Genomic DNA, 20,314 nt, shown 5'->3' with positions numbered 1-20,314 from the left:
AGAGAAATTAAGGAAACACTCCCATTTACCATTACAACAAAAAGAATAAAATACCTAGGAATAAACCTACCTAAGGAGACGAAGGACCTGTATGCAGAAAACTATAAGACACTGATGAAAGAAATTAAAGATGATACAAACAGATGGAGAGATATACCATGTTCTTGGATTGGAAGAATCAACATTATGAAAATGACTATACTACCCGAAGCAATCTACAGATTCAATGCAATCCTTTTCAAACTACCAGTGGCATTTTTCACAGAACTAGAAAAAAAATTTCACAATTTGTATGGATACACAAAAAAATCCGAATAGCCGAAGCAATCTTGAGAAAGCAAAACGGAGCTGAAGGAATCAGGCTCCCAGACTTCAGACTATACTACAAAGCTACAGTAATCAAGACAGTATGGTACTGGCACAAGAATGGAAATATAGATCAATGGAACAGGATAGAAAGCCCAGAGATAAACCCACGCACATATGGTCACCTTATCTTTGATAAAGGAGGCAAGAATATATAATGGAGAAAAGACAGCCTCTTCAATAAGTGGTGCTGGGAAAACTGGACAGGTACATGTAAAAGTATGAGATTAGATCACTCCCTAACACCATACACAAAAATAAACTCAAAATGGATTAAAGACCAAAATGTAAGACCAGACACTATAAAACTCAGAGGAAAACATAGGCAGAACACTGTATGACATAAATCACAGCAAGATCCTTTTTGACCCCCCTCCTAGAGAAATGGAAATAAAAACAAAAATAAACAAATGAGACCTAATGAAACGTACAAGCTTTTGCACAGCAAAGGAATCCATAAACAAGACAAAAAGACAACCCTCAGGTCTTCCCTGGTGGCGCAGTGGTTGAGAGTCCGCCTGCTGATGCAGGGGGACATGGGTTCGTGCCCTGGTCCGGGAAGATCCCACATGCCGCGGAGCGGCTGGGACCGTGAGCCATGGCCGCTGAGCCTGCATGTCTGGAGCCTGTGCTCTGCAACGGGAGAGGCCACAACAGTGAGAGGCCCACGTACCACAAAAAAAAAAAAACAAATACAACCCTCAGAATGGGTGAAAATGTTTGCAAATGAAGCAACTGACAAAGGATTAATCTCCAAAATTTACAAGCAGCCCATGTAGCCCAATATCAGAAAAAAAAACAACCCAATCCAAAAATGGGCAGAAGACCTAAATAGACACTTCTCCAAAGAAGATATACATATTGCCGACAAACACATGAAATGATGCTCAACATCACTAATTATTAGAGAAATGCAAATCAAAACTACAATGAGGTATCACCTCATGCTGGTGAAAATGGCCATCATCAAAAAATCGACAAACAATAAATACTGGAGAGGGTGTGGAGAAAGGGCAACCCTCCTGCACTGTTCGTGGGAATGTAAATTGATACAACCACTATGGAGAACAGTATGGAGGTTTCTTAAAAAACTAAAAATAGGGCTTCCCTGGTGGCACAGAGGTTGAGAGTCCGCCTGCCGATGCAGGGGACACGGGTTCGTGCCCCGGTCCGGGGGGATCCCACATGCTGTGGAGCGGCTGCGCCCGTGAGCCATGGCCGCTGAGCCTGCGCGTCCGGAGCCTGTGCTCCGCAACGGGAGAGGCCGCAACAGTGAGAGGCCCGCGTACCGCAAAAAAAAAAAAAAAAAAACTGAAAATAGAACTACCATATCACCCAGCAATCCCACTACTGGGCATACACACTGAGAAAACCATAATTCAAAAAGAGTCATGTACCACAAGGTTCACTGCAGCTCTACTTACAATAGCCGGAACAAGGAAGCAACCTAAATGTCCATTGACAGATGAATGGATAAAGAAGATGTGGCACATATATACAATGGAATATTACTCAGCCATAAAAAGAACTGAAACTGAATTATTTGTAGTGAGGTGGATGGACCTAGAGTCTGTCATACAGAGTGAAGTAAGTCAGAAAGAGAAAAACAAATACCATATGCTACATATATATGGCATCTAAAGGGAGGGATAGTTCTGATGAACTAGGGGCAGGACAGCAATAAAGATGCAGACGTAGAGAATGGACTTGAGGACACGGGGAGGGGGAAGGGTAAGCTGGGATGAAGTGAGAGAGTGGCATGGACATATATATACTACCAAATGTAAGGTAGATAGCTAGTGGGAAGCAGCCGCATAGCACAGCGAGATCAGCTCAGTCCGTTGTGACCACCTAGAGGGTGGGTTAGGGAGGGTGGGAGGTAGATGCAAGAGGGAGAAGATATGGGGATATATGTATATGTATAGCTGATTCACTTTGTTATACTTAGTTGCGGAGCAACTAAGCCCGTGTGCCACAACTACCGAGCCTGCGCTCTAGAGCCCACGAGCCACAACTACTGAGCCCGTGTGCCACAACTACTGAGCCTGTGCTCTAGAGCCTGCGAGTCACAACTACTGAAGCCCACGTGCCACAACTACTGAGGCCCACACACCTAGAGACCGTGCTCTGCAACAAGAGAAGCCACTGCAATGAGTAGCCCCCGCTCACCGCAACTAGAGAACACCGGCACCCATCAACAAAGTCCCAATGCAGCCAAAAACAACTAAATAAATTTAAAGAAACAAAAAAACATTAGTGATCATGATGTAAAGACTTTGTTTGGAGGTCAATTTTTACCAACTGCAAAACTAAGTAAACAAATCAACCAATAAATAAGAGCATTTTATAGGACAACCAAGGGAATGTGAAGGACAGAATATTTGATGATATTAAGGAATTTTTGATTTCTATATATGATGATGGTGTTATTGTTATATTTAAAAAAAGGAGTCTGTGTTCAAGGGATATATACTGAAAATGTTTACAGGTAAATAGACGTGATGTTTGGTATTTGCTTCAAAATAAGAGGAGAGTTGGGTGGCAGGGTGTGGAGAAAATAAAATTTAACCATGAGTTGATAACTGTTTAAAGTGAGTGATGGGTACGTGGAGGTTTGTTTTATCATTCTATTTTTTATGTTTGAAATATTTCATAATTCAATAGTTAAAGATAAATGGATAAATAAATAAAACAAATGATTGTCAGGTTAGAAAAAAGGTAAAATCCAACTAATTTTTTTAAAAAGGAAGCACATAGAAATGATATAAAATAACCTTCAATTTTAAACAAAATTCAATCTTAGATTGACAAACCTCAATTTTAAACGATCACCTCTAAAGTGCAGTTTATACCTTTTCTGATTTGGCTTCCCAAGAGTGTTTGGAAACACCATGTTCAAAGGCCATCTTTTTTTTTCTTTTAACCAAAAAGCATGAAATGTAAAATTCAGGAAATATTATTATAAACAACGTGTCTGGCACACTGATAATCTAGATATATGTGAATCTATAAACACGCATATAAATATAGAAAGTACAGAAAATACAATTTGGCAATAATGCTTTCATTAAAATCTTAGCACAGATTTTTCTTTGCTCACAATTTCTATAAATGTACAAATAATGCTTCATTTAAAAACAGGATAAAATGAAAAAAATCTTTTAGAATGTAAGATTTTCTAATAAAATGCTGAACTTGAATAGGTTTATTTTATAATTGTTAAACTGTGAACAGTTTGAAAATCACTGGCAGTAGCCTAGTGTAAACAATTCACTACAAAAAGCCTTAATGAAGGTTATACAATTTTAAAAAATGTGTTCCAAAAATAAATCTACAATGTTTGATGAAATATTTGTCCTGAATTCTAAAAGAAAGCATCGCTGTTACCTACGGTCCACTGATATCCCTGCCTTGCCCCCAACCAATTCCATTTTTGGAACATCAACGTTACAGACTAGATGCTCTTAAATAACTACGTTCAATTAATTTTAATGGGTTTTTTTGAATGCTGAAAATTAAATACTATCTGATTCAACTCCCTGATAGGAAATCATGTAAGCTTTCAGGTTTGAGCTCTCCTAATAGCATAAATATCTAGGCTTCTTACAAAACCATTGATCTAAAGATTAGACTAAAAACAAGTATCACTTTCAAGATGGACTCAAAGGTCATGAATGCCAGCCAGGTAGTTTGGATTTATTCTCAGGTAACAGGAAGCCACTGAAATGACAGGGTTCCCAAATACCTGTCTCTTAATATCATGTTATTATTATTCTTTCCCTGCTTGAATCCAACTATCCCTACAGTTTTAGTGATCACCTCTATTAAGATGGCTTCCAAAGTTGTATTTTAATCACTGACATCTTTGGAACTGAAGATCTGAGTACACAATTGCCTGATTATACAGTTGCCCTGTTATAAGCAACAAATTCTATTTACTCTTCCACCAACCCAAGCCTAAGGCCAGCTTCTCCATTTGCATTAGTCCCTTATAGCCTCTATTTGCATGAATCGGTACACCACCATCCACCAGTTCTCCAGAATTAAAACAATAAAATCAACTTTGGCCTCTCCTCTTTTCTTTCCCCTTCTAACAGTCCAATTCATTACCAAGTCCAAAAGTTTTGTCAAATCAAACTTTTCTTTCCATCACTTCAGTCCAAATAGATCTCTATCCAGGATCACGGTAAACCTAGCAATGCTCCCACCTAACAGAATTTTAGTTCCCTCCCTTTCCCCTCTAGCTCATCTTTCCCAGGGCTTCCAGAGTCATTTCTCTAATAGCTCTAATTATGACACAAACTTTTCTCTGTTGAAAAGCTTTCAGTGGCTACCTACCACCTACAGAATGAAGCATAAATTTCAAACCTATGCAAGGCCTTTTATAATCTGACCTTGTCTATCCCCTCACTAGAACAGCTTCCATTGTTCTTCTACACTGAAGTCTACCCACATGGGACTACCTTCTAATCTCTGTGGTATTTCCTATCCCTTCCAGGTGCCAACCAGAAATACTTTTCTACCACTCTTTGTGAAACCCTATTTATCCTTCAAGGTGCTGATCAAATGTTTCCAGCTACTTATCTCCCTAAATTCTCCCAGCTACAATCAAACATAAGGCACTCTCTTCTTTTTCTAGCACAGCCCTAACAGTCTGAAAGTTGCTTCTTATAAAAAGGTAAACATTTACCCTCTGATCTAAGTTCTGAGTTAAAAGGCTACACAGATGAGCCTAATCCTTTCCTTTTTTCTTTTTTTAAATTTGGCTATGTCAGGTCTTAGTTGCGGCATGCTGGATCTTTCATTGTGGTGTGCAGGCTTCTCTCTAGTTGCAGTGTGTGGGCTCTGTAGTTGCGGCACTTGGGCTCTCTAGTTGTGGCGCAGGGGCTCAGTAGTTGCAGTGCATGAGCTTAGTTGTCCTGTGGCATGTGGGATCTTAGTTTACCAACCAGGGATTGAACCTGCATCCCCTGAATTGGAAAGCAGATTCTTAACCTCTGGACCACCAGGTAAGTCCCAAGCCTAATCCTTTTCTATACCATGATTTTTCATATACTTGAAGTTCCTCGTAAATCTTCTCTTCAAAGGGTAAACCTCCTCAAGACTCACAGCTAATAATATTCACGTATATAATTTCTAGAAAATTTTATCATCATAACTATCCCTGTCTGGACACAAGATTTTCAAGCATCTCTCCTAAACTGTGGTATCCAGAACCAAACACAATACTCCAAACGGGTGTTTTTGCATATTATGTATAATATTCACCCCACCCCCAAAATCTGGACATTCACAGTGTCAATTAGCAAATAACAACTCAAAATAGTTCTTCAGTTAACAAATTTGTTAGTTTTTAGGGGTGTAGATGTTTAATAAATGTGCAAAAGGAGGTGAAAATAATAAAACAAGGTTCAAAGAGGTTCCAGTCAGAATCAAGTATACAGGGCTCCCCTGGTGGCGCAGTGGTTGGGGGTCCGCCTGCCTATGTGGGGGGCGCGGGTTCGTGCCCCGGTCCAGGAGGGTCCCGCATGCCGTGGAGCGGCTGGGCCCGTGAGCAATGGCTGCTGGGCCTGTGCGTCCGGAGCCTGTGCTCCGCGGCGGGAGAGGCCACGGCGGTGAGAGGCCCATGTACCGCAAAAAAAATAAAACCAGAATCAAGTATACAAATACAAGAATTTATCTTAGAAAGGAAGAGAATTACCTTTTGAAACACGAGATAAATAGAATCGTATGGATAAAAACTCAGGGAAATTACAAATAAGAAGGGTGCAATAACTAAAGAATTTTCTAGATCAAGTTTGAGGAATCTTCTACTAAATAATCTACTATAGAGCAAGCAAACTTTCAATAAAAAGATGTCGATCAACATTTTGCTATTAAAAATGCCAAGTATATGTTATACTCATAATCTTTTTATCCTGAAATGCCAATATGCTTTTTTAAAAAAAGTTAAAATTTCCACACTTCTAAACTTAAATTCAGCTGACTAGACAATACTCAAGACTTATTTTGAATTACATAACAGATTTTCTCTTATTAAATAAAACCCTATGTAGAAAACATAGTAGTTCTTTGATGACTGGCACCACAGTAAATAACTGAATTAAAAGAAAAATTAATTTCCTCTAAAGGGTTCTTAAACACTCTTCATTGATGGTGTTCAATTATGCAACTCAAAGAAAACTCAAGGAGACCTCTAAAGAACCACCTTTCATATCAAGGAAATAGAAAAGTTAGATGACTTATTTTTTGAAAATTTGCTTGAAAACAAAAACATTTTCCCTTGCTTTATAGTAGAAGGCTTAGGAAATGTGTAATGGTACTTACAGACTGTATAACACATCTGTACCACAGCCCTCAATAATCTAAGAACTGAGACACACAGAGACATTAGACAGCAGCATACAGTGATTCTACTACATCATTGATAAAAGCCTGATTTTCTCACAATCAAGAGTACATGAATTCAAAATATCAAGCTAATTGAAGCATAAATTGGCATAAGCACTTTGGAAAACAACTTGATATTATAATAATAAAATTATAAGATAAACATTATCTGTGACTCACAAAGTATACCATTTTAAAATACATATGATTTTGTTAATTTAAGTCTTTCTTTAATGATACTGTATTTTGAATGAAATGAAATTAATACAAACTTTTTTTTTTTTTTTTTGCTGTACGCGGGCTTCTCACTGTTGTGGCCTCTCCCGTTGTGGACCACAGGCTCTGGACGCGCAGGCTCAGCGGCCATGGCTCACAGGTCCAGCCGCTCTGTGGCATGTGGGATCTTCCCAGACCGGGGCATGAACCCGTGTCCCCTTCATCAGCAGGCGGACTCTCAACCCCTGCGCCACCAGGGAAGCCCCAATTTTTTTTTTAATGATCAAAAGATTTGAACAGATACTTCACCAAAGATCCATGTGGATGGCAAATAAGCACATGAAAAGATTCTCAACATCCTCAGTCATTAGGAAAATGAAAATTAAAACCATGAGATAACACTATCTACCTATTAGAATGGCTAAAATAAAAATAAAAACAAAAAAACTGACAAAACCAAGTGCTGGTGAGAATGTGAAACTAGAACTTTCATGTGTTGCTGGCAGGAATGCAAAATGGTACAACTAGTTTGGAAGTTTCTTATAAAGTTGATTATATATACATTTACCACACAACTCAGCAATTCCACTCCTAGCTGTTCACCCTAGAGAAATTATGTTCACACAAAATCCTATATGGGAATGTTTATAGAGGCTTTTTGCACAATCACCAAAAACAGTAGAAACAACCTAAATGTCTTTCAGCTGGTGAACGGATAAACTGTGGTAAACCCATATAATGGAAGGGAATACTACTTAGTAACAAAAAGGAACTACTGATACATGGATAAATCTCAACTGCATTATGCCATGTGAAACAAGCTAGACTCAAAAGACTGCATCTTGTATTCAATATAGCTCCATTTATTATACATGATGTTCTGGAAAAGGCAAAACTGTAGGAACATAAAACAGATAAGTGGTTGTCAAGGGCAGGGTGAGGGAATGAAATACTAAGGGGTAGGAGGGACTTTTGGGGGTGATGGAACTGTTCTATATCTTGATTGTGGTGATACATGAGAGTATGCATTTGTCAAAAATCATAAAACCATACACCAAAAAGGATGAACGTTACTGTATGTAAATTATACTTCAATTTTAAAAGGTCAATCTGATGTTTTTCGTATTTTTTTAATGTTACCTGACAACTTATGGAAAAGAAACATTTTTCCCTCTGCTTCCTCTGTCAAGAAACACTTCACCACCATTCTAGGTTCTTTTTTTTTTTTTTTTTTTTGCGGTACGCGGGACTCTCACCGTCGTGGCCTCTCCCGTTGAGGAGCACAGGCTCCGGACGCGCAGGCTCAGCGGCCATGGCTCACGGGCATAGCCGCTCCACGGCATGTGGGATCTTCCCAGACCGGGACACGAGCCCGTGTCCCCTGCATCGGCAGGCGGACTCCCAACCACTGCGCCACCAGGGAAGCCCCATTCTAGGTTCTTTGTGGACTTTTAAGACTTATTTCCTGCCCTGATAGAGTTTAAATGCTCATTAGGGAAACAAGTCTAAGATATTAAAATAAGTTACAGAAAAGGGCTAGGCAAAACAATTTTGAGTAATAAATCAAGGAATACACTTTACATATGCTCTACGAAGAAGAAGAAATGCCCTCTGTCAAGAGTCATGGGAAATGAATGGAACACAACTTTGAAAGGTCTTAGTGTTTCTCAATATTATTGCTATTATTATCATCTCTAACTTTCAAGTGAGGATACGGAGACCTGCGGAGGACAAATACTTTGTCTGTGATCCCTCAGTTATTAGATCTCAAAGTTGAGATTCTAACCCATGCCTTTCTGACCCCAAAGCCTGAGATCTTTTGCATCGCGGCGCTGGAACAACACAGAAGAGTTTACGACGACTGCCACGTGGTGTGATCTCAAAGACCAGCAATGGCCCCTACCTCCCCAAACATCAAGACTTCGCAAGATTCCTGCACAGAAACACGGTTAGCGCCCTGTATCTTCAAGTCAGCGCAACAGGGTCTTGCGAGTACAAACTCATGGGAGCGGTAACGTGGAGCCTTGCGGGGATCTCTTTTCCACACAGTCAGCGTGCATGGCCCTACTTCTGACAGTTTTGGCCTTGAGGAAGGTGACGCCTGGGGCCAACGCCGGAGCCACTGAAAAAGGTCAACACCACGAAAGAGGAGAGCGGAGGCGCTCAAAATACACCTCTTCAATTACCCCGCGCCAGCCTGGTCGCAAGTGGGTCACGCGAGGCGGAAAGGCACTTCCCTACCCCTCCCGGGACCCTTTGGTAAAAGACGTCCGTGGACTTGTCCCCGTCTACGTCGCCCGACCTCAAGGACCCACACTTAGGGGGGCAGAGGGGGCGGCCCTCCGCCGGCGAGGCTCTCGGCGCTGGGAGATACAACGCTAGCGCGGCCGCGGCCGGGCTCAGGACACGGGCGCTGCGGCGCAGAGCCGGCGGGCACCCGCCGGGCCGTTCACCGAGAGCCCGTCTGAAAGCCAGCGGCCAGAATAGAGAGGGCTGTGGGGAGAACGAACTCGGGTTGTCTACTCTGGTGATTACAAGTGCCGCACATCGTTTTTCGACCCTCCAACCGCTGCCCTAGCTCTCATCTCACCTCTCCAGTTCTTGTACTCTGGGATATAGTAGTATTTGTTCCCGAACCGGTCTGTGCCCACTTGCTCCTTCACTTCCTTTGACAGCGCTCTCCACAAGACACGGAACAAATTCTGAGACCAACCCATGCCTTCCGACCAGCTCCAGCGCAGGTCGTGTCGTGACCTGCCGGGGATCCCTGAGACCAAAGCGAGAAAGCCCAGGCAGCTGACCCCGCCCACCGACTCGGAGGAGTCCCACCCACCTCCTTCCGTACACCCTCAAGTAACGACGCTCTCCATTGGCCGGGTGGCATCATGCTTGACCAATGGAAGACTCCACTCTACACCCCAGCCTCAGTGTTCTGTCATGGCGCCGTCCAGTTCGCTAGCCGGTGTGAAGAGACGGGATGCTAGGGTTTTTGTCGGCGCGACAAGCGGGTTTGGACGACCCTCTTCGCCTTCGGAGAGAGGAGTCCACACGGAGGTAAAGAAAACCTTATTCTTTTCTCTAATATTCCGGTTAAAATCTGGGCCAATGGCTGTGTTAGCTTTGCCTCACCCTTGACCGCCTCATTACCACTTTGCTCCACCACAACTGGGCTTTACTCTCTCTTCTGTTCTGCGGCTCGAGAAAATAGGATAGCTTTTATATATAGCTTTTATATACCTGTAGGCAGGTGGGTGCGCACGCGGGCTCGAGTGAGGGCGCTATAAATCTAAATGAGGATATTTTCATTTTACTTTATTCCTTCCCCCCGACTCCCAAGGAATAACTATCTTCCAAGAATTCGTTCTTTCATTTAGTCAACGTATTTAGTAAGCTGTTACTATGTGCCCAGCAATATGTTAAAGGCGGAACGTAGACCAGGAATTGAAGAAAGTTTAGCATGACTAGAACAGAGAATTGTGGAGGGCCATTGACAAGAGATGAAGCTGGAGAAGTAGGGGAGGCTAGATGGGGAACAGCCTTGTATGCTTGGTTAAGTGGTAAGAAGATGAGAATAAGGTGACAGCTGTTGCATTTTGTCATCTGCTTAGAGAATGGATTGAAGTTGAGAGCAGGATTGGGAGCCAAGTTAGGTAACTGTTGCAAGGAGAGAGTTGATGGAAGCCCGAGCCAGGGACGTGGCAGTTGGGACCAAGAGGGTGAAGATACTTGAAAAAAATCTAAGAAAAAGAATCAACCAGCCATTGAGATTAATTGGATATAATGAATGATGAAAAAGGAAGAGTCTGCAATGATTCCCAGCTATGTGCCTTGTATGTCAGGGTGAATAATGGTAACATCTCTCCCCAAAGAGGGAGCAAGTTTTACTTTAATTTTGCTCATATTGACTTTTCCCATATTGCTTTTCAAGGAACTTGTGAAGATTTCACTTGGAGGGTGCAGGACACAGTTGCATATAGTATATGTTTGATGCTCAGGAGAAATTTAGATTGTTTAATGCAAGTTGATACGTGAAGTGAGGAGGACATAAGATCACCCAGACACTATTTGTGGAGTAAGAAGAGAGAAGCAGTTCAGTGATTACAAACCTGAAAAATACCAACACTTGAAGTTAGGCAGAAGATGAGACTACAGAAGAACTGAAAAGGAGTAACCAGAGGGATTGAAGGAAAACCAGGGTGGTGAGGTATCATGGACGCTGAGGGAAGACTGTTTAAAGAGGGAGCCATCAAATGTGTCAGTTGCTGCCCCCAAATCCCTCCTTTGCTCTCAATGGTTCTCCATCCCATTATTCTGCTCTATTTTCTTCATTCAATTTATTGCCACTGAAATTGTATTATATACTTATTTTTTTTACTGGTATATTGTCTTCTAAAACCCTGTATTCCCATTGCCTAGAAGAGGGTTTGGCACAATTTGTATGATGTTTTGTGTTCTAAGATGTATCATCCTTACATTTTAGTATTATGCTTTTAAAATGGGTAAATATGTTTCTAGATAGTACATACAGTTTTAACGAAATAAGAGAGTATTAATTTTTTTTACCATGTTTTAGTTAGTTTTAAGCATGATTGGGGTTGCATCTCCTACTGTCCTCCAACTCCTGTTAGTGCACAGTTGACAGTAATTCCTTTTCAGCTAGGTCATCCACTCTAACCAAAGCATACAGGCATATCCAGAGTTTTTATTCCAGTAACTGCAAGAACTCAAGCAAAATTTGTATGTATCAGAATTTGTCAGTCTGCTTAAATTTGTCAGTCTGCTTTGACGATGTGGCTTGTTTCCATCAAGTAGTTCTGCAATTCTTCCCTAATGATCAGCGAAGTAAAGTTTGGAAAATGAGTGACGTTGTCCATTATCTTTAATTTCAGTGACAGTAATGGTACTGTTTTGAAAAGAAGCAGCATTATTCTTTTTTCCCTCATATGACCAGAGGTCTTATCATATCAGTAATAATGTAAATCGTGTGCACCACTGAGGGTCTGAAAAATTTGCTTTCTTGTTGTCTTTTAATTCCAAAAAGTCCTTGGTCTGAGGAAGCAACTAAGTATAGCTCTTTAGCACAGTCAAAATTCTGTGACCTAAACCTCTTACTTCATTAGAAGAAATAAAAATTCAAAACAGTGAAGGTTTCCTAACCAAATTGCCAGATTAATCCATCTGTAAATAGATTTCATTTCCTCTGTAAAACACTGATTCCCCAAGCATACTTAACATTTCTGGTTACAAACCTGTGCTCTAGTAATCCCATGCACATCTCTCCCACCAACTGCTTTGTGTGCTTATCAAAAGTCATTATTTGGGGCTTCCCTGGGGGCGCAGTGGTTGAGAATCTGCCTGCCGATGCAGGGGACACGGGTTCGTGCCCCGGTCTGGGAAGATCCCACATGCCGCGGAGTGGCTAGGCCCGTGAGCCATGGCCGCTGAGCCTGCGCGTCCGGAGCCTGTGCTCCACAACGGGAGAGGCCCGCGTACCGCAAAACAAAACAAAACAAAACAAAAAGTCATTATTTGCCCCTAACCCTATTAAAGCTAGTTTTATTTATTATTCTGATGGTGTCATTGTAGTGTGAGCTGATGAAGTATGAATACAAAAGTTGCTGTTCTTACAAAACTAAATGGACCACTTTTGAAATACTCAGTGCAAACAAATGGCCTAAAACAAAATGAAATATGATTGAGACAATTATTATAAAAGATTTGGGGAAAGTGTAAAAAGATGAAACAGTCTTTTTCAACTTTGCCAGAATATTTAAAATAACATAGGGTATTTGGAAAAAATACTCATGCTATAGTTCCAACCCCATAGATTCTAGTCTAATTGGTCTAGGACACCGGAATTTTTTAAAGCACCCTAGCTGATTGTAATGTATAGCTAGAATTGAGAACCATTGCTTGAGAAAGAGTCCACATTCAGTTGCTTTGCATATGTCTTAAATTTTCACCCAACTAAAATATATAAATTAATAAATAAAAAACAAATTTTAACAATCCCTGAAAATCATAGACTGTATATAATATGGGTATGGTTTATGGAAGAAAGATGATATGGCCCTCTGTTCAGCACATTTCATTTTTCTTCAAAAAATTAGCTAATATTCAGACAGTCTTTGCCTTGCATAGTAGTGCACATCCATAAAACTGATTGTGTAAGCTAAAACCTATGCAAAGTTATCTCAATAATTAGTGAGGAAAATTCAAATTGTTCTGTGACCTTTAAAATTTTTTTTGAAACACTAGAAGTCACTATCAGTTATCTGTGTAATGTAAAATATTAGAAATGATGAGAACCAAAGTATATTTATTTGTTTAAAAAAAAAACTTGTCAAGAGTAGTTTGAGCAGTGCTTGTCTTCTCATTGTACAACTTACAAGTTGAGCATCTTTTCTTTACCTTGGCTAATTATCACATGCCTTTCTAAATTTGTGTCACATTCCAACATTTTATCCTTTACATTCTCAATGGCTTGAAATATCTCTGAGAGTTCTCTTATTTATTTATTTATGTATTTATTTTTGTATTTATTTATTGCCATGTGGTGTGGCATGCAGGATCTTAGTTCCCCGACCAGGGATCGAACCTGTGCCCCCTGCATTGGGAGTGCAGAGTCTTGACCACTGGACCACCAGGGAAGTCCTTGAGAGTTCTTTTAATGTGAAGATTTCTGCCAGCATCACTTCTTCTGGGACATATTCAGCCTTTTCATCACAAACACTTTACCTCATTTATGTCGATAAGTTCACCTTCATTGATCTCTTCAGTCTGCATATCTAGAGTTTCTAAAATGGCAGCAATGTGAACATTCCTGCAGTGAGCTATCTCTTTTGAATTCCATTTACATTCAACTTGAGTTTCACTTCTGGTATCATCACTTTGTGTTGCTTTCGTGCACTTTAATTATGTTTGCCAATTCCCCCATTCAGTTATCCATTTTTGTGGAATTCCTTTTGGGTTTATCTCAGGGGCACAGAGGTAACAAAACTAAATGCTGTGTGTGAACTGAATAACAAATGCACAGTGATCATCTGCAGACTTTGAAAGAAGTCATGCAAAGTGCTCACTAATTTTAATGTACATGTTATTTTCATAGTATCTTGTGGACTGAGAAGCAAGTATTGAACACTGCGCTTTATGCTATTACTCACAGTTAATATACCATGGTAACTGAGATTTGAACCATGTTGTTGTGGTCTGGTATTAACTAAATCATGGTAACTGAAATTCGTGTGTATCAGACAATGCAAAATAAGGACTACTTGTATATTTAAGTTAAAGTGTTTAAGGTAGTTTTTTTTTAAGATTCCCCTCTTTAATGATATTTTAGCTTAACTAAACAAACATACAGTCCTATTTTATTCAAAGAAGATGTCTACTGTCATTTGCCTCAGTTTCTTCCTTGTCATTGACTACAGGCAAAGACATGAACACTAAAATGCAATGTTTATAATTCATACCCTCCTTTTTTATTTTATAACTCTACTGAGGTACAATGATATACACTAAACTGCACATTAGAGTATACAATTTGATGAGTTTTGACATATATATACACTTTTGATACCATCACCATAATCAAGATAACAATCATCCATAAGCCCCAAAATTTCATCAAGACTCTGTAATCCCTTTCTCCCTTCTTTCCCTGTTTCACATTCTTACTACTCCAGGAAACTACCGATCTGCTTTCTGTCACTATTGATTAGTTTGTATATTTCAGAATTTTATATAAATGAAATTATTTTTTCTTAGCGTTCTTTCATTCAGAATAATTATTTTGAAATTTCTCCATCCTGTTGCATGTATCCATTCTTTTTTATTGCTGAGGAGTTTTCCATTTTGTGGATATACCATGACTCGTTATCCATTCATTTGTTGATGGGCATTTGAGTTGTTTTGGGACTAGTACATATAAAGTTGCTCTAAAGATTCATGCACGAGTGTTTGTATGGGCATATGCTTTTATTTCTCTTGGGTGAATACCTGGCAGTGGAATGACTAGGTATATGTTTCACTTTTTAAGAAACTGACAGTTTTCTAAAAGCTTACATTCCTATCAGCAGTGAATGAAAGTACTGATTGCTTCACATTTTTATTTACCCTTTCCTGCTTTCTTTTGGGTTATTTGAACATTATTTAATATTCTGTTTTAATTTATCTATTGTGATTTTGACTATATCTCTTTGTATAGTATTTTTTAGTTATTGCTCTAGGAATTATAAAACACCTACTTAACTTTTCATTTTCTACTGAGAATCAATATTTTACTCCCTCATTTGATATATTGAAACTTATCACCCTTTACCTTCCACCATATGTGTTGTTGTCTTATATATTAGATTTACATACATTGTAAACTCCATTGGACAGTGTTAAATTTTTGTTTTCAACCGTCAAACATATTTTAAAGGAAAGAATAGCCTATTTACCTAGATATGTATCATTTCTGGTGTTCTCTTTTCATTTCTGATATCCCAAGTTTCCTTCCTATATCACTTCACTTCTGTCTGAAGAACTTTGTTTAGAAATTCTTTTAGAATAAGTCTGGATGGCTCTATGGTTTCGGAAAAGGAGTCTGCAGTTAGTTCAATCATGTGTTTCTCTATAGGTAATTTGTCATTCTCTCCGGTTGCTTTGAAATTTTCTTTGTTTTTAGTTTTCAGCAGTTTGATTATAATGTGTCTGAGCATGGACTTCTTTGGGTTTATCATAATTAGAGTCTATTCTGCTTCTTGAACTTGCAGATTTATATCTTTCCACAAACTTAGGATGTTTTCAGCCATTATTTCTGTCCAATATTTTTTACATACCACTTTCTTCTTTCTTTCTGGGACTCTGATGATGTTTGGCCTTTTATAATTGTTACTTGGGTCCCTGAGGCTGTGTTCTTTTCTTTTCTTTCTTCTTTTTTTTTTTTTAGTCTTTTTTCCCTTTGTTGTTAAATTGTGTAATTTCAATTGATCTGTGTTTAGGTTCACTGACTTTTTCCTCTGTCATCTCTAATCTGCAATTTAGTCTATCAGAAAAATAGTTTTTAATGAAAATTAGATTTTTGATGAAAAATAATTTAACATTTTTCAGTTCTAAAATTTCCATTTGGTTCTTAATTATATCTTCTACCTTTGCTGAGACTTTCCTTTTTTAACATTTGTTTCAATTATGTTCACACTTGCTTGCTCAAGCATATTTTAATGGCTGCCTTGAAGTCTTTGTCAGATAATTCCAACATCTGTGTCACCTCAGCTTTGGTGTCTGTTGATTGTCTTTTCCCATACAAGTTGAAATGTCCATGGTTTTTCATATGCAGAGTAATTTTGCATTATATCCTGGACATTTTGTAATGTCATGAAACTCTGGGTCTTTTTTCAGTCCTATGAAGAATGTTGATATTTTTGTTTTAAGAAGCAATTGGTGAAGTTAGGTTCAGGCTGAAAGTTCTTACCTTGTTATGTTTGCCATGGTTCTCATGTCAGTTTATTTTTCAAAGCCATTTCAAATCTGCCCCCAATGTGTGCCACTCAGTAGTCTGTTACCTGAGTGGTACTCTGTTAGTTTAGGTTTCAGAATCTTTTGTATGCTACTTAAGGTTAGCTCCATGCATGCTCTGCTCAGTGATGAGTCCTGGAGTTCATAAATAACTTTATGAGGTTGCCTTCTTGAGCTTCTTTCTCTCAGTGATCTTTCTGGTACCTCTCATCACTGGGACTCTCCCTTTTGGTACTCCTGCTGGAAACATTGGGCTCTAGTTACCCTGTTCTACCATACACTAATGTGTTTGGGCCCAGTTCTCGGCCTGTGAGAAGACAGAGGAAGAAAGCAATGGTGATTGGACCCACTCTCTTGGGATCAGAGCTCTGATGAACAGAGAAAACAGATTCCTTCCCCAAGAGTTTTGGCTCCCTCAGGTCACTATTTCCAGCCATTGCCAGTGCTGCTATCAGATTGCCTAGGGGCTGGGCCACAAGAGAATGGAGAAAAGAAAGAAAAAATATAGATGGGCGATTTCTGCATGTCCTTGAGTATTGGAGTTCCCTTTTTTACTCCTGGAACTTTCTCTGTCTGTGCCACAGTGCTCACTTCCAGGTTTCCAGCCAGGAAGTAGCAGAGGAGAAAAAAATAATAAACTGGCCATTGTTTTGGTGGTATGTTGGATTTGGTGTTTCCCCCAGTCCAGTTGCTGCTATTTACTTTTTGGAGTCCTCAAATAGGTATTCCATGCATTTTGTTCACATTTTATAGTTGTATTTCTAGGGAGATGGGTAAAGTGTGCTAGTGATCTTACCTCAAACTGGAGTGGCTACTTTTGAGTATTGACTAATGAAGTGGATGATCAAATGAAAGAAATGTGTCAAGTCACAAAGCAAGTGTAAAAAGTATGAGAGAAAGGATAAGAGATTAGGAGAGTAGATCCAGAAGACCCCAGAGGCAATAATAATTCCAGAGGGAGAACAAAACAAACAAGCAGAGACTAGATTCACAGACTAAAAAAGGTTCACTGAAGTACAATAGGATTGATGAAAAAGACATAAAATTACAAATACCCTAGCAAATATATCTAGGAATGGAGAAAAAAAATATTAAAAGCTTCCAATGGTAAACAGTTTATTCATAAAAGAAAAACAGGTTGACATTAGACATCTTAGCAGTTCTAGAGACTGGAATGATATCTACTAACAAGAAAAAAGGACTACAAGTCAGGAATCCAAATTTAGCCAATCTGGAATGCTATCTACTAATAAGAAAAAAGGACTGCAAGTCAAAAATCCAAATTTAGCCAATCTTTCCAATATTGTGCATATGCTAAAATTCCTAGAAATATTTCACCCCTTTCCCCTTCAAGAAAAAATACCCAAGGAACAACATTAATTGATGAATAAATGTATTTGAACAAGGCCCCAGGGTATGTAAATGATGAAGAGGAGAGGAAACAGAGGAGGGTAATGAACCTTGTAGTATGTGTATGGTTAAATCTAAATATATAATAATAAACAAGCTGGAAAAATATAACATGGCTGATGAAGATCTTTTTAGACATGATTCAAAATTAGAAAAGGGGAATGAACAGCAACTTCATTGAACTAGCAAAATGAAAAGTTAAAGATGGAACTATGACATTAAGTAAAGAGTAAATAATATCAAGTATATCAGATGTCATACCAAAGGTGAACAGGCTGATTCCTCCCATTAGAAGCACAGATTATCAGATTAATTTTTAAATAAAATGTAGCTAAAAGCTGTTGCTCAGAAATACCTCAATTTAAAATATTTTTAAATAGTTTACAAAATTCTTTTTTTGTGTGTGTGTGTGGTACGCGGGCCTCTCACTGTTGTGGCTTCTCCCATTGCGGAGCACAGGCTCCGGACGTGCAGGCTCGGCGGCCATGGCTTACGGGCCCAGCCGCTCCGCGGCATGTGGGATCCTCCCAAACCGGGGCACGAACCCGTGTCCCCTGCATCGGCAGGCGGACTCTCAACCACTGCACCACCAGGGAAGCCCCAAAATTCTTAAATATTAAAAGTTAAGTAGAGGATAAAAAGATATTAGATAATTGTCAACAAAATGCAGAAGTCACTGTTAATATTAGTTAAGGTGAGATTTTTGGTTAAAAGCACCAAACAGGGCTTCTCTGGTGGCGCAGTGGTTTAGAGTCTGCCTGCCTATGGAGGGGACACGGGTTCGTGACCCGGTCCGGGAGGATCCCACATGCCACTGAGCGGCTGGGCCCGTGAGCCATGGCCGCTGAGCCTGCACGTCCGGAGCCTGTGCTCCGCAATGGGAGAGGCCACAACAGTGAGAGGCCCGCGTACCGCCAAAAAAAAAAAAACACCAAATATTGTAATAGACAATATTATTTGAAGCACAATTGATGAATTGGTGTAATAAAACATGTATTCAAACAGTTAAGTATATAAAGCAAAATGTAAGGAAAATTTGACACTAGTTTCTTTTCCAGAATGGTCCTGATATAGTAGAGAGAGAATACATACATATGGGGGAAATGGATAAACAACACACCAAATTTAATAGACATATATAACTTTACATCTCTTAGAGAATGTGCATGTTTTTTATATGTCAGTGGTACATTTACCAAAATTTTTATATACTTGGCTACCAAGAAAACTTTAACAAATTCAAAAAGGTAGCCATCTTTACAGGTCATATTCTTTGATCATAAGCTAAAGAAATTGGAAGTAAATTAATTAATGAGAACATCACCATCACCTCTAATTCAATGTTTAAAGAATTAGGAATTACATTCCAGATAACTCTTGAGTCCAAGATGGAATGAAAATTGAAGTTATAAATTATCTGAAGAGAAAGGAAAACTATTTCTACAACTTAGGGGAAACAGGGAAACTTGTATTCAAAAAATGTCATAGAGCCTTCCCCCGTGGTGCAGTGGTTAAGAATCTGCCTACCAATGCAGGGGACACGGGTTCGAGCCCTGGTCCGGGAAGATCCCACATGCCACGGAGCAACTAAGCCCGTGCGCCACAACTGAGTCTGAGCTCTAGAGCCCACAAGCCACAAGTCCTGAGCCTGCATGCCACAACTACTGAAGCCCACATGCCTAGAGCCTGTGCTCCACAACAGGAGAAGCCACCGCAATGAGAAGCCCTCACACTGCAACTAAGAGTAGCCCCCGCTCGCCACAACTAGAGAAAACCCGCGCACAGCAATGAAGACCCAACACAGCCAAAAATAAAATAAATAAGATAAATAAATAAATGTATTTTTTTTAAAAGTCATAGCCTAAAAAAACAAAAATGAAAGTATTTCATCATTGAAGAAGATGAAAGGATATAATAAAAATTTTAAGCCATCTTAAGACGTTAAAACAAAAAGTTAAAAGGACTCTTTTCCTTACCCTCCTTACCCCAATTTCCTCTGCCTTCCCCCATATCTCTTCTCTTTCACTCCTTTCCCCTTCACCCTCTCTCCTTCACTTTCTCCCCTCCCTCTTTTCTCCCATATTCTCCCTACCCCTCTTCCTTAAACTTCTATGCTTTTGTGTGGGGGGAGTCCCCAGGACCACCCCCAGGTTTGAGGATTCTCTGGAAGGGCTCAGTATGCAGCATACGATTGTACCAAATTACTCATGGCTATGATTTATTACAGCAAAAGTATACAAGGTAAAATCAGTGGAGGGAAAGGCACATGGGTGACTTGTGAAGGAAACCAGGCAGAAGCTCCCAGTGGAGTCACACAGATAAGCTTCATTTCTTTAGCAATGAATTGTGACAGCTTAGGTGAAGCTGTCTATCAGGGAAGCTCATTAGAGACTCAGTGCCTAGAGTTTTTAATTGAGAACTGGCCACATAG

The 20,314-nt window shown here is 39.6% G+C and overlaps 2 protein-coding genes across 2 annotated transcripts in view; one reads left to right on the top strand and one right to left on the bottom strand.

Moving 5' to 3' along the window:
- Positions 1–9,769, bottom strand: part of NDUFAF2 (NADH:ubiquinone oxidoreductase complex assembly factor 2) — a 180,316-nt gene extending 170,547 nt beyond the window's left edge. The window contains exon 1 of the mRNA XM_081233391.1: positions 9,563–9,769. Within this exon, the coding sequence (XP_081089517.1) occupies positions 9,563–9,689 (127 nt within the window). The 5' untranslated portion in view covers positions 9,690–9,769. The remainder of the gene's footprint in view (positions 1–9,562) is intronic.
- A 96-nt stretch (positions 9,770–9,865) lies between these two features.
- ERCC8 (ERCC excision repair 8, CSA ubiquitin ligase complex subunit) overlaps positions 9,866–20,314 on the top strand; it is a 58,649-nt gene continuing 48,200 nt past the window's right edge. Inside the window, exon 1 of the mRNA XM_081233394.1 lies at positions 9,866–10,026. Within this exon, the coding sequence (XP_081089520.1) occupies positions 9,950–10,026 (77 nt within the window). The 5' untranslated portion in view covers positions 9,866–9,949. The remainder of the gene's footprint in view (positions 10,027–20,314) is intronic.

The sequence above is a fragment of the Mesoplodon bidens genome (assembly GCF_964165515.1).
Source record: "Mesoplodon bidens genome assembly, chromosome: 4".
Lineage (NCBI taxonomy): Eukaryota > Metazoa > Chordata > Mammalia > Artiodactyla > Ziphiidae > Mesoplodon > Mesoplodon bidens.
Note: the sequence above shows the minus strand (reverse complement) of the source record. Positions and strands in the feature narration are given on the sequence as shown.